This window comes from Passer montanus, unplaced genomic scaffold (genome assembly GCF_014805655.1).
Source record: "Passer montanus isolate IOZ18808 unplaced genomic scaffold, ASM1480565v1 scaffold10, whole genome shotgun sequence".
Taxonomy (NCBI): domain Eukaryota; kingdom Metazoa; phylum Chordata; class Aves; order Passeriformes; family Passeridae; genus Passer; species Passer montanus.
In genome coordinates, this window is record NW_024356505.1 from 15,387,573 (window position 1) to 15,400,845 (window position 13,273).

General features: G+C 34.9%; 1 protein-coding gene across 2 annotated transcripts in view; it reads left to right on the forward strand.

The window, feature by feature from the left end:
• Positions 1-13,273, forward strand: part of CRPPA (CDP-L-ribitol pyrophosphorylase A) — a 108,333-nt gene that overhangs the window by 59,680 nt on the left and 35,380 nt on the right. For both annotated transcript variants that reach the window (XM_039711081.1, XM_039711073.1), the window contains exon 9: positions 4,006-4,134. In XM_039711081.1, the coding sequence (XP_039567015.1) occupies positions 4,006-4,134 (129 nt within the window). The remainder of the gene's footprint in view (positions 1-4,005; positions 4,135-13,273) is intronic.

Sequence of the window (13,273 nt, forward strand, 5' to 3'; positions counted from 1 at the left end):
TCTCCAAAGGAACTCATTTTCACTTCAACAAATGTACTTCATGCTGTCAGGAAACAAACTGACACTAGCAAATGACAGTTTATTAGTTATATATTTCTGTGAAAGGCTCATTGTGGCTGGCTGGTTGTACTGAACTGTTTACTCCTGCCTTACTGCTGTTGTCTGTCTCTGCTGGGGATGCTGCAAAACTTGAATACTCAGTTGAAATAGAATTAAGTGGCTTTATTTTTTGCTATGTGTGTATGGTCCTGATGGCTGCAGTGTTTTCCATACAGGCCAGGATGCCATTGGCCTTCCTGGCCACCTGAGCACACACTGGCTCCTGCTCAGCCCCTGCCAACCAGCACCCCCAGGTCCTTTTCCACTGGCCACCTTTCCAGCCACTCTGTCCCAGCCTGTGGTGCTGGGTATGGTTGTTGTGACCCAAGTTCAGGACCTGGCACTTTGCCCTCTCAAATCTTATACCCTTGGCCTCAGCCCATGTATCCAGCCTGACCAGATCCTTCTGTAGAGCCTATCCTTCTGTAGAACTTATCCTTCTGTAGAACCTATCCTACCTATTGCATCCTTACCTATTATATCCTGTTCTCTTAGGGTGAGCTACTGTGATTCTATGAGCATCAATATTTAGCACTTCGTTTCTAACCCCTCTTTTTTTCTCAACCCTGTTTCTGGGTCTTCAGGGTAAAACTTTATTTTTTTGAATTTTCAAAGATAAATTACTTCTGCCTTTCGTAATCAGAACAATTACATTTCTCCAGTTCTGCTGGTCATTTACAAGGCCACTGGATGTGCAAAATACTCTTTTTTTGGACTGAAAATATTTTCATTAGTACTTCAGCAAGCATATAAAAACCATTTCTGTCTGTGTTGAATTTTGAGTGTGAAGATAAAGTTGGAATTGTTTATCAAATAGCTAATGCTAAGGTGGCAAAAGCATACTTATTTTGCCTAATTGATAGCACTTTCCAGTCTGTACTTTCAATTAAATGCTTGTTTGAGTGTCATGTTAGGAATGTGAAAATGGTTTAACACTTGTAGCTATAAATATTCTGGTCTTAGTATCTCCTAAGAAATAGGGGTGCAAGTAATTCTTACACTATCTCCCCATGAAACTTGGGTTTTGCCCCTGAGATACTAAGTCTTGAAGTCATTGTAGAATCCAGAGCCATTTTTAATGAAGGTGCATTTGCTTGAACAGCCTGAAGAATGCACAAATTATTTAGGTAGACTCCTTTTAAAATAGCTGTAAGAGAAAAGAATACATTTAATCCCTTTGCTATACTCCAGATCCATCAGTTGTTTCTGACAACTACTTGAGATTTCTAAGAACTGGACATTGGAAGAACATCTCATAACTAGGTGGAAACAGTTGCTAATATTTAAAACACTGATAGAAATACTTTTGTTAAAATTATGTTGCCTAATTGCACTTGGGCATCTGGTGGATGTACCACACAATCTTTTAGAAATACAAGAAGGGAAGAAGAGGAGATCTGGAAGGTATGTTTTGAGTGACAAGAATTAGCTAAAACATATCATTGTCTCATATTAATCACTTGGAAGTATTGAAGTCCTTTAAATTTCTGATATCTAAACCTCATTATAGATGGTATGGGAGACAGAAACTTCCTTCACAGTCTTTAATTAAATTTAGTGTAGGGTGTCCTCTTCTCTAAGGCTCATGTGTGGGATTTTTCTCAACTTTATTCTTTCCTATATATATAAACTTTTTAAACATACTAACTGAATGAATTGTTAATGAAAAATCCTATAATACACTTTCTTTCAATGTGAAAGGACATATTAATATTTCTCAGACAAATGTGAATTAGAATTTTAAACAGTATGATGACATTTAAATGCATAGGTCTTAGGTACCAGCTATAAGGGAAACATGTTTTTCTACTCTCAAAAGTAAAACTCTTGAAAGAATAAATGGGGAGAGCAGCTAACTGCTTCTATTCCAAACTCATAACTAGGAACAGTCTAATGCAATTGGATTTGGGTAATTGGAAAGTTCTTGTCTATTCTTTGATTTCATGACAAAAGCAACTTTTTCATAATAGTGTGATAATTAAGAAAAAAAAGGGCTTTTCCCCCCCCTTCCAGTACTCATCTTTAATTGTAAAAATGACAGGTGTTATTATTGTGCCAGACCCTCTGTTTAACCAGCCCAGTGTGCATTGATCCAATAAAAGGATGAGCTTACACAACACCCAATGGCTTTTTTCATATTCCCACCTATCAGTTGCCACAGATTCAGTCTGTCCATTATCCTGGTGCTTGACTGGATTGTTTCATGGCATCTGTAAGCTGAAGCAGCAATTGGATTACTGTATTTGGACAAAAGGGAAGATTAATGTTACAGGAGAAACAGGCATCACAGAGGTAAACTTGAGGCAATTATTTGTTTGCATCAAGGAGTATCTTCAATTATGCTGTAACCTAACAAATCATATTCTTAAACTGACATTGCTTTTTTGAGCAATACATTTTCATGTTTGTAAATGGTATGAATGGATTTCATTTTTATGTTGTTTCTTTGCTTAGGATTACAAAGAAAGGAATGCTAGTACTTCAGCTCTGTAGTTGCAGTTATTTGCACTTCAGTACCAAAGTTAGTTTGAGAACAATCTCTTTTCAAAGCTGTTAAAGGAGTTAATGGTAGAGAGGAGCTAGGTTAAGTTCTCTCGAAATAATAGGTTTTGTAATTTCTTGTAAATAGCTGTAAATAAGTAGTACTTAGCCTTGTTTTGGGTAGAAAATAACAAAATAATGAGTGTGTGTGAAAATTAATCTTGCTTGTGTAGTAGAAGACAATAGCTTTGCTTCTGGTAAGTATGCATTTAGGCAATAAACAGCTTTTTTAAAAAAGTCTAGCAAGGGAAAATGAGTGAGGACCTATTTTCTATCAGTATAAATGGAACATATAGTACAAAGAGAACTTGAAATAATTTTCCTTTTAGGAATAAAGGTATTTCTGCTATTAACAGACACTGAAACCTTATATGTACAAATCATCATACTTAATTTTGATTTCTACAGCTAATAGAAGTTTTGTAAGAGAAATTGATTAAAATGTCGAATACGTAAGACTTGGAAAGGATTGAGCTAGTTGATACCTCCTTGGAAATAGCAGTTACAGAAGTACAGATTATTCTGAGTTGGAAGGGACCCACAGTGATAACTGAGTCCAACTCTTGGCCCTGCAGAGGATACCCAGGAGAGAATTCAGAGAATCATAGAATGTGCCAGGTTGGAAGGCACCCATCAGATTCATCAAGTCCAACTCCTGGCCCTACACAGGACACCTCAAGAATCACACCTTGTGCCTGAGAATGTTGTCCAAACACTTCCTGAACTCAGTTGAGGTCCTGTGTGACATGCCATGTTTGTGTAGCATCCCTGATGGAGATGAGACCCGCCTTTCCCTGCCCAAGGGCTCAGGATAGTCATATCCCTACCTTCTTTTGAGGTAGTTTATGCTTTTTAAACTTGAAGTATTATCTTGAAATTAACCCAATTAAGGCAACTAATTTGCTATACTGAAAAGATAGTAAATTTTCAATTAAATGTTAAAGAATTTAGTTCTGTCTTGAAAACCTTCAGGATGCTTATGAAAGACACATGTATTCTATAGGCCTTGGATAGTAAAAAAACCCAAACAAACAAAAAAAAACCAACCCAAAACCTTCTTTGAAAGTTAGTCTAGAGATTATAAAATAATGTTGTTTGTTTTCAAATTTATTTGAATATTTTTAAGATGCATGACATTTTCTGGCATATTGGTTTCTTCTGCTTTGAAAAAAACAGTTTTCATGTCCCTAAATTTGTAAGTGGTGGAATTCAGTAGTAAATAGAAGCTGTCTAAGAAGAGCCTTTTTTAGTCTGTGTTTTCATGTGTGCTTAACACATGAAAATGAGATACTAAAAACCATCAGTCTAAAATGGCACACTGTGGAAAAAGTGGATTTTGTTTTTTCCTCATCTGTTTTTTTGCAGGTGCACTTGGTTGTTCCAGAAAATAATTCTTTCAGCATTGGGATGGAAGACCTAACTATGATCAAGAAATTTGCAAGAGAAACTAAAAAGAAAAACATTTTAGTTTATGGTCTCCTTATCCAGTATAAGGTATGTAATTATCTTTCTGTGTGCAAATTATCTTCTTTTGCAATTTATATGATTAATGATAGAAACTTCATTTAAAACAAAATCAAAGAGAAATAAATATGACATGAAAAGGATTTTTTTGGAAGATTCTTGCCTGTTCTTGTTCAAAATTCAGACAAGCCTGTAGTTATGAACAAAAATGTAAGCTTTTTGATTAGAGAGGAATAAATGGTAAACATTTTTTAGAAATGCATGAAAACGTCAGGACCCTTTTTGCTTTTCTCCTTAAGAAATTGCTTTTTTCAGCATTAGATAAAGAGAAAAATAGTGAAAGTACATTCGGTCAGTGGTTCTGCAGTATTTTATGTCCCTCATCAAAACAGAGTTTGGTACTCAGGTGACAGGAAGGACATGGCATAGAGGTGTTGAAACAGTGTCTGTAATAGCAGCAAATTGCCTCAGCTTGAGGCAAAAAGAGTTAGCACTCCAACATACTTTGTACTCACAAAAGCTATTTAAAAATAAACCATTTGCCTGGGAAACATGTTCTGTCAGCCAGAAGAGTGGGCTGCCTTGCCTCCAGTGCAGATATAGTTTTTCAGCTTTTTAACTCAGCAAATTGAAGTTTGAAGGAAGAAGTAAGCTAGAAATTTTAATAAAGAAGAATAAATGTAATCTTAACTGCTTTTTTTTAGTTAATCTTTTAAAAAAATTATGTGTTTGGGTTTATATATAATTGATTAAATGTGGCTTTAGTTTTACATCTTCTTCTGGTATACCAAGCACTTGATTTTTCCCATCAAATTCTATTGCTTTATTAAGAGCTGTGAGGATCAATACCAATCAGTTTATGCTTTTATAGACTTTTAATGCCAACACAATAAGAACATTGCTATTATATGACAATTATATACTTTGTGAAATACTGATGGACATACAACAGTTCAGTTTTCTTTTTGCTGCTATCAAACCCCATTTTTCAGGGTGAATTCTGGCTTCTTTTTATAAAAATAATTTGAATAACCATTGAAATATAGATCTAAGGGTCACCTTATCATGGTAAAAAGTAACGCTTCAAATATTGCTTTGATCTAACTGCAGTTTTTGCCTTTTAGACTTCATTGTGTGTATATGATTTTCTGTACAAGTGAATCAAATAGACATATGTGGATAGCAACAGTTAGTAAAGCTGACTGGAAGAAAGAAAAATCTTTTATAATCTTCAGTAGATTTTGATGTGCATGGCAACAAGACATTTTAATATTAATGGGCACGTATAGGAGCAGTTGAGATCTGAGTGGGAATTCTTGATCTGTGGTGATAAGAGCATTGCAGCAGACTGCTGCCTCCATTCTTTGAAAATAAAAAGCTGGAATCATTATATAAGATCATTGCAGGGAGAATCATCACTTATTAGCATGAAGAAAGTCTTATATAGAATAAAACATTTACAAAGTAAGTAAACTATTTCTAGCTGTGTTGTTTTAAAATGGCTTTAAAATATTTCCCTGCTCACAGAGACAGGACTATAGTCTTTAGTTCCTGCTGTCTACTTTGATCGATTACAAAAGAGTAGGTTGTACGCATAATTTGTATATATGTGATGTATGTATCAAGTTTACTTTTGGCTGCAGATCTATATGGAACATAATTGTTTCTAGGTAATGACCTATGGAAAGACTTGATGTATGAATCTAGAAATTACATAGCCCCAAATCTATTGGTGGTCTGGGTGGGACTGAGAGACTGTGAACAAAAATATCTTTAAAACAGTTTATTTTTCTTTAATCTTAAGTCCAAAGCATGATTTGAGAGTCACCAAGGTATTTTACTTCTAGTACAAGCCATTAATAGATGAACCTGTAGATGACTTCCATGCTTGAGGATGGAATTTCATATAGGCATGATGGGGAGTCCAGAAGAAGTAGAAATACAAAAAACCCCACCTGTGCTAATGCAGAATAGCCTATTATTGCAATAACTTCTGTCACTAGATGCTTTCTAGAAGTCCTAGTTTAAAAGCTATAGTTTATTTCAGGGAAAGAGTGATGACAGGTTACTTCATGGAGCTTTCCTCTAGCTGACAGGTTTATATCATCACTACCAGACACACACAGTTCATAGGTACACATTTCCTAGTTTGAAAAAAAAAGAGAACTTACTGAGACAAGGCCATGGTAATGTTCAGGTGAAATTATGTTATGTTTCGTAGGGTTGTATGATTTAGTGGGTGTAAGGATATGTTGATATAAAAGAAAATGGGGGCGGTCTTTTGGATTTTGCATTAGAAAAGCAAGTTTTTTGAAATTAATACATTTTGAAACTATAGCTTTTTTATGTTTTGGAAGTGGAAATTAAATGCTTGTAGAACCATGGAGTTCAGTTTTGATGGTACTAAAGGAGCTGTGAAGCCCTAAGAAAAAGTATGAGCCTTTATTTTCACTTCTTAAAAGCAGTGTTTATTTGGTATTGAAAAATATGTCAAGTGTTTTTATGATTATTTGATACACCAATAAGCTAATCAGGAGAATTAAAAGAAAAGGCTTTAATGTGCTGTATAAATGACCTGCTTTTTACCTTTCATTTGCCTATAACAAGTGCCTGGTACACAAATAGTTATTTGTCTTATAAACATCATGCATAGGATACCACATTACTGATATTGATATACAGATATGCTTTATAAATCTGTAGTTGGCACCCTGAAAGTACAGTTAATTTAAATCACAATTATGATTTTTTTTTCCTAAAACAGTTTTGCAGTGTTAGAAGTGGTTTGCACTTCTTCAAAATGCAAAGGGCCAAAGAGTATTCAGTATCTGAGTCTGAACTTAGGGAATTAGTTTTTGACCAACTTTCAGATAATTTGAAGGAAATAGCTGATAAGCAAGGTGAATTAAAAATAGGGGGAAAGGTTAATTTATTTATGGACAATATTATTGGAAAGTGTTGATGAAAATGTTAGTAAAATTCCAACTCCTTAATTTAATGAGAAGTTCACCTTGAAAATAGCAATGACTGACATGGTATTATATATTAGAATAAGAATCTTTGTTTTAATAATCAAGTAATGTAGGATGTAATGGAGGAAGCAAATTCTGAGTATTAGGAGGAAAACCTATAAAAAGAAGCCAAATTATTCTTAAATAAACAAAGTTGTACTTAGAAGGAGACTTAAGAACTGCTAAAAACCCAAAGAATATGAAAGCTAATGTCAAACCATTGGATCCATGCAGGGATGGATATGTATTAAAACTATTCATTTATATCATTAGAGGCACAAGATTTGGGAGGATACATCAGCTGCGTCTTGTTGTTCTATGTTCTGAGCAATGGAATAATACTGAAATTGGCCCTTGATCTTACACACTCACACACACACACACAGCAAATTGAAGTTTGAAGGAAGAAGTAAGCTAGAAATTTTAATAAAAAAGAATAAATGTAATCTTAGCTGCTAACACACACACACACACACACACACACACACACACACACACACACACACACACACACACACACACACACACACACACACACACACACACACACACACACACACACACACACACACACACACACACACACACACACACTCTTTAAATATGTGCTAGGTAGTTAATGGGGTTATGCTTAAATATGACAGTAATGTTTAAAAAAACCCCTATTTTCTTTATTTGCTGCTCTTCTCCCTTACAAAATATTAATAGTAATAATAATAATAACAGTCTTATGACTGAATTACAAAAAATAAAAGAGAATATAAAAAGCATTTCCTAGCATGGGAGTTCTAATTCAACAGCTTGTAATGGTTACAGAAATAAAATCTTGGTCTGTAAGTTTCAGTAGAGTTTGTTACTATGCAGAGGGATTAAAAAGGAGCAGTAATCTTCTAAAATAAAGCACATTTGGATGGACACAGTAAACTGCAGAAAGCTTTAAAATAAGAAAGTAACATTAGTATATCTTGGTTATAGAACTGTATTAATTTAAAATAATCCTACTTCACAGAAGCACTGACAGAATGTTGTGTCAGAGCAGCAAATATGGGCTAAGCCTTGCCTAGGGTTCAGTGGGCCCAAGTACTTTTGCCTCTGCAACTTCTGTTTGGTTAAGATAAAGGAACTATTCACTGAGAGCCAGAAAAATCACAGTATCTACACTAAAAAGAGACAAATGACGCAATATAATAATTGTTATGAAGCTGCTTGAAACTGAAAGGAACCTGAACTATGGGTGATTTCTTATGCAAACATTCTGAGCACTTACTGTAGCCTTAAAGATTTTTTGAAGACAAGAGGCCCATCTGCAGTGTGGTTGATGGCTCAAGAAATACTTAGTGTGCTAGAAGTGTTTTATGTCTGTCTTGGTAAACCCCAAAGGTAAACATTTATGATTTCTTTTTCATCAAAGATGCCTTAAAATAGCATTATGGGTAAACATTAAGGCAGTGTTTCTCAAAAGAGGGAACACACCCCTCAATGGGATAATCCACAAACTAGAAGGTGGTTTGGCAACCAGTAGTGAGATAATGAGCCTGGAGGGAAAATGAAGTAAAATCACAAAATAAAACTTTGGAAACTCATTAAAAACAAATAGGTTCTGCCCTACATGACCTCTGCATGCTTCTCAATTCATGTAATAATCAACATAGAATTGGTCAAATTATTGCAATCTGATTAAAATGATTGGGATACTGCCTGGAGACCTCACTTTTCTTAAAATGACATTTTTTAATTTCAGCTGCAATGACATAATAGATTGTAATGAATATGGAAACTTACATTTATTCCTAGAAATCCTTAAGGCCAAGTAATTACTATTTAGTATTTTCAAGAGATAGAAGTCAAACTTTTAAATTCCGTAATCCTATGGACTATTCACTCTTTCATCAAGGAAAATTTTGCAAATTATGTGATGAGCTGGAATGGTCTTGTTTTCACGGAGCTTAGGACAAAGAGAAAAACTGAATCAGTCTGAAACTTTCTATATGGAGAGGCTGATAGAAATCAGATTCTGTAGCTTTCTTAATACAAACTCATAAGCAGTCATTCACCAGTAAAACCAGAAATTTATATTTATGGACGCTTTACACATTTTTGTCCTTAAATATTAATACTATTTGCAATCAGTCATGACTGCATAATTTGCAATAAGTAGAACTGACATAATGAGAGATTTACAAACATGGCTTTGTATTTTGAACTGAAATCTATTTGATCAACCTAGACTTTTGCATCTTTTTTGTACCATTCAGAGGATCTAAAGAAATTAAAAAAGAACATGTCTTTGGCACATTACTCAATTAAGAAATGTATTAGTTCAAATGTTACTGAAATGTTGGGGAAGTTTGGGCTTTGAGTCGTAAAGAAATTAAAAAAGAACATGTCTTTGGCACATTACTCAATTAAGAAATTGAGTAATGTGAAAATGTTAAAAAAGAAAATGTTACTGAAATGTTGGGGAAGTTTTGGGCTTTGAGTGAGGAAAGGTCATAAACACAGAACTTTGCAACCTCACTTTTGCTTGCAACACTCTGGTGTGTGACATTGGGGGAAGCACGGTTGCTTGGCTGCACATTTTAGTGGATATCTTGAAGCTTGATACTGGATAATATTGATAAAAAAATGGGATTGATATTCTTTTATTTCAGAGTTGTAGTGTGTCTGCCTTGAATGCATGCATACATGCCCTTTTATTTTCTTGTGCTTTGTTTCTTGACACCTTTCTCTGTTATTCTCTTGTTTCCCCTCAAGTCTTCCTCCTCTTCTAGCCAAAACAGGTAACAAAACAGTGGATTTTCTACAGATTTGCAACTCTTATAAAAGCACTCAAATAAGATTTCCACAAAGTAATTTTTTAGTGCAGTACCAAATTATCAGTCTGAGGAAGATGGGCTTTTAAGAAAAATAATTGGTAACCTTTAGGGCTTTCATTAAATAACTGTGTAGGTTTTTATCAGAGAAAGGTCAGAAAGTTGCTCAATTTGTCTCTGCTATTACAAGTTCTGGGAGTTTAACAAGCTGCACAGAAAACTATGAGGTTAATATTTCATGCCTTTTACACATGACCTTTTTAGACTTGTTTCAGCTATTGAACTTATAATTGGAGAAATCAGAGTTCTTCCATCAGCTTGTCAGCCAAAGTGATTAAGGCATGTAGACATATCCTAAAAGCCGTGACTTCATAAAATGGCCTTTAAACATCCTTGCTCTTTTACCTCAGTTCAGCCATTCTGACAGTGTTATTCAGTAAAGGTTGCCAGTTGTTTCTTTTGTGGATATTTTAATTGTATAGTATATATTCCTCTAAAATAGTTTCTTAGTATGAAGAATTTTAGGGAAGAAGTGGAGTTAAGGTGAACTACCATACTCTCAAGTGAAAAGGAAAATATGTGATATACAATATAGGAACTTAGAAAAGTATGTTAGTTTTAATTATTCTGGGTACATTACTGTAATAGGAAATAAACATTGAATTGGAACCATTTGCAAAAACAAATACTATGAGCATCAAATCTGAGTTTCATCTTCAAATCTGATAGTATGAGTTATTCTGATTTTTATTTCTTATTAAAGCTTTGATGTTGACCTCTTATCTCTTAATGGAAACATAAACATTTAAGATGAAAGGACTTTGACACAAAATTTTGTTTGCAAACAAATGGCTTTTAACTTTTTCCATTGCTAGCCTGACAGAAACCTCTGAAGTCCATTGCATCTGTTTAAGGGCAGTTGCACTTTTGAGTTGTTAGCACTGGAATTCTCCACTTAAAGCGATGTTTGTACTCTTTTACTGTCTAAGTTGGACATCAAAAATTAATCTTCTGACTTGGCTTCCATGCTGTCCCCCAGAGGCATCATTTAGCAGGTAACTAAAAAACCTATAGTATAGAATACTTCTGTTTTTTCTGGCTTAGCTCTGATTACATAAAACAACAGTAACAAAGAAGCTTTCTAAAATTGTTCTGTGTGCTTAAGAGGCATTTTGAAAATGTTAACAGCTTGCTGTTTTGTTGGTTTCCTAATGAGTTTTGTATTTTGAGTGCATTTTTCAATTAAAAACGTGACTGAAATTCTTCAGATAACTTTTTCCAGTTTCAGTACAAATTTTAGTTTTATAGTGAAAGTATGCAAAGGTTGTAGCAATTTTTATCACTATATTGGACCAGGAAAACTTAGAAAGTTCTTCAGCCATTTAAATACAAAAATTCCCTTCAAGCTGTACATAGTAGTGACTGTAAAAATTCTGCAGGCTCTTGCAGTGTAGTAATTCCTAAAATTTGTGCAGCAGAGGCAGTAACCATTAAATCTATATTGGGAGTATTTCCTCTTTCATCCTCTCCTGCTATATATTAGTCTCAGGCTAACTTTGGAGTATTTCTTTAGAAGGGCTGGAAGACCTGTGGTTAGGCTTTCTGTATGTACTTGAGACACTAAGCCCCAAGTCTTATTTGTTGTTTGTGTCTGATTGTTCAGTGAAAGTCATCCATTATGGATCATACCCAGTGCTGAAGTATTTATGCCATGTGTGGTATTATACATGTGATATTACACATGGCAAAGGCCCAATAATGTCAAGAATGAAAAATGCCCCAGCCTGCACAGCCATCAGATCCCAGTGATACCCTGTCTATCTTAGTAGCTGCTTTGTGCACTTGGATCTTTTTCAGATTTGTCACCCATCTCCTCTGGAAGTATCTGTCCTGATACATCCCAGGTTTGGGTTTTGCTGCAGTAGGATTTATTATGCTGCAATATGTTAGCATCAAAAATGGCCATAATGGACCAGATCAGAAGTTTATCTAGGTCATTGCCTTGTGTCCAACAGTACGCTGTAAGGAAATCCAGAGGAGAGAATCAGATCAGGGCAAGCATATATGACACTCCTAAATTTTCTCCTTACACCTAGAATTGTTAGCTTAAGTATTTCCTGAGCCGGAGAGGTTTTCTGTGGAAGTATTAGCCCTGATAGGTTTCAGTTCCATGCTCTTGTCTTCTGAGATCTGTGTAAACTTTTAGCCTCCACGGTGTCCCCTAGAGAGCAACTACATAGACTGGAAAAGAAAGAAAGAGAGGTGGTTTTTTTCAAAGTAGTATCCTAAGCACAGGAGCTTACTACTGGTCTGCTGAGATCTCAGCAGATTCTCTAATTTAGAATTAGAGATCAGATTCTCTAATTTTAAATTTGAAATACAGATGAATTGTTTTACATTCACTTACATTCAACTTCATTTATCATTTTATTGTCTAGTTACTCAGGTCATAATGAACTTCCTGCATTCCGTGCCAGTCAGCCACTACCCTAATGGACTTCATATCATAAGCAAATTCATATTATTACTTACTATTATTTTCTTTTTTTAAAATTAAGTTGTTGAACAACATAGATCCCATAACAAACCCCACCTGAACTATGTAGGTTCTGTTCTGAGGACTAAGCATTTTCTCCTACCCATTCTACTCAGTCTTTTGAGCAAGGATTTATCCCTGGCAAATCCTCTATCTTATGTCCTGGAACCTTAGTTTTCTTCGAAACCTTTCGGGAGGAATTTTGTTGAAAATTTTGGAAATCCCAGTAAATTTAATCAACTGCCACCCACTCCTTTGAAGAAATACAGTGAGAATGCACATTCAAACTTAAAAACCAAGACATGTTGATTTCTCATAATCTTAACATGCTCTCTGCTATTATTATTGAGTATTTAATTGTTAAATTTTCTGGTACAGAGTTACAGCTTTCTATTTTGTAGTTCCTGTATCTTTCCAGAATTTTCTTGTTTTAAATTGGAAATTATTACCAGGCTGTTGTGCCTGCAAAGGCAATTTTTAAACTAGAGATGATGCACGCCACTAGGAACCTGGTGCTTCTCTTCATTAGTGATAAGGCCAGAACAATCACAGTGCATTCTGGTGCTGGCTTGTGGTTGCTGAGGGCTGTTTATTTTTTAACATTCAAAAATAACAGGAGCAAATCTCCTGGCAACTTCATCTCACCAATGTTAAGTTTCTAAACATTTCAGCTGGCTTTCATCTAAATATGTTTTGGAACATCTGAATATGAAAACGTTCATATCTCAAGACTATGAGATGCAGAGTGTTTGAAGTTAGATTAAACTGTTCTCTTAAGACATGGAAATGCATGGATTGAGGCTTAACAG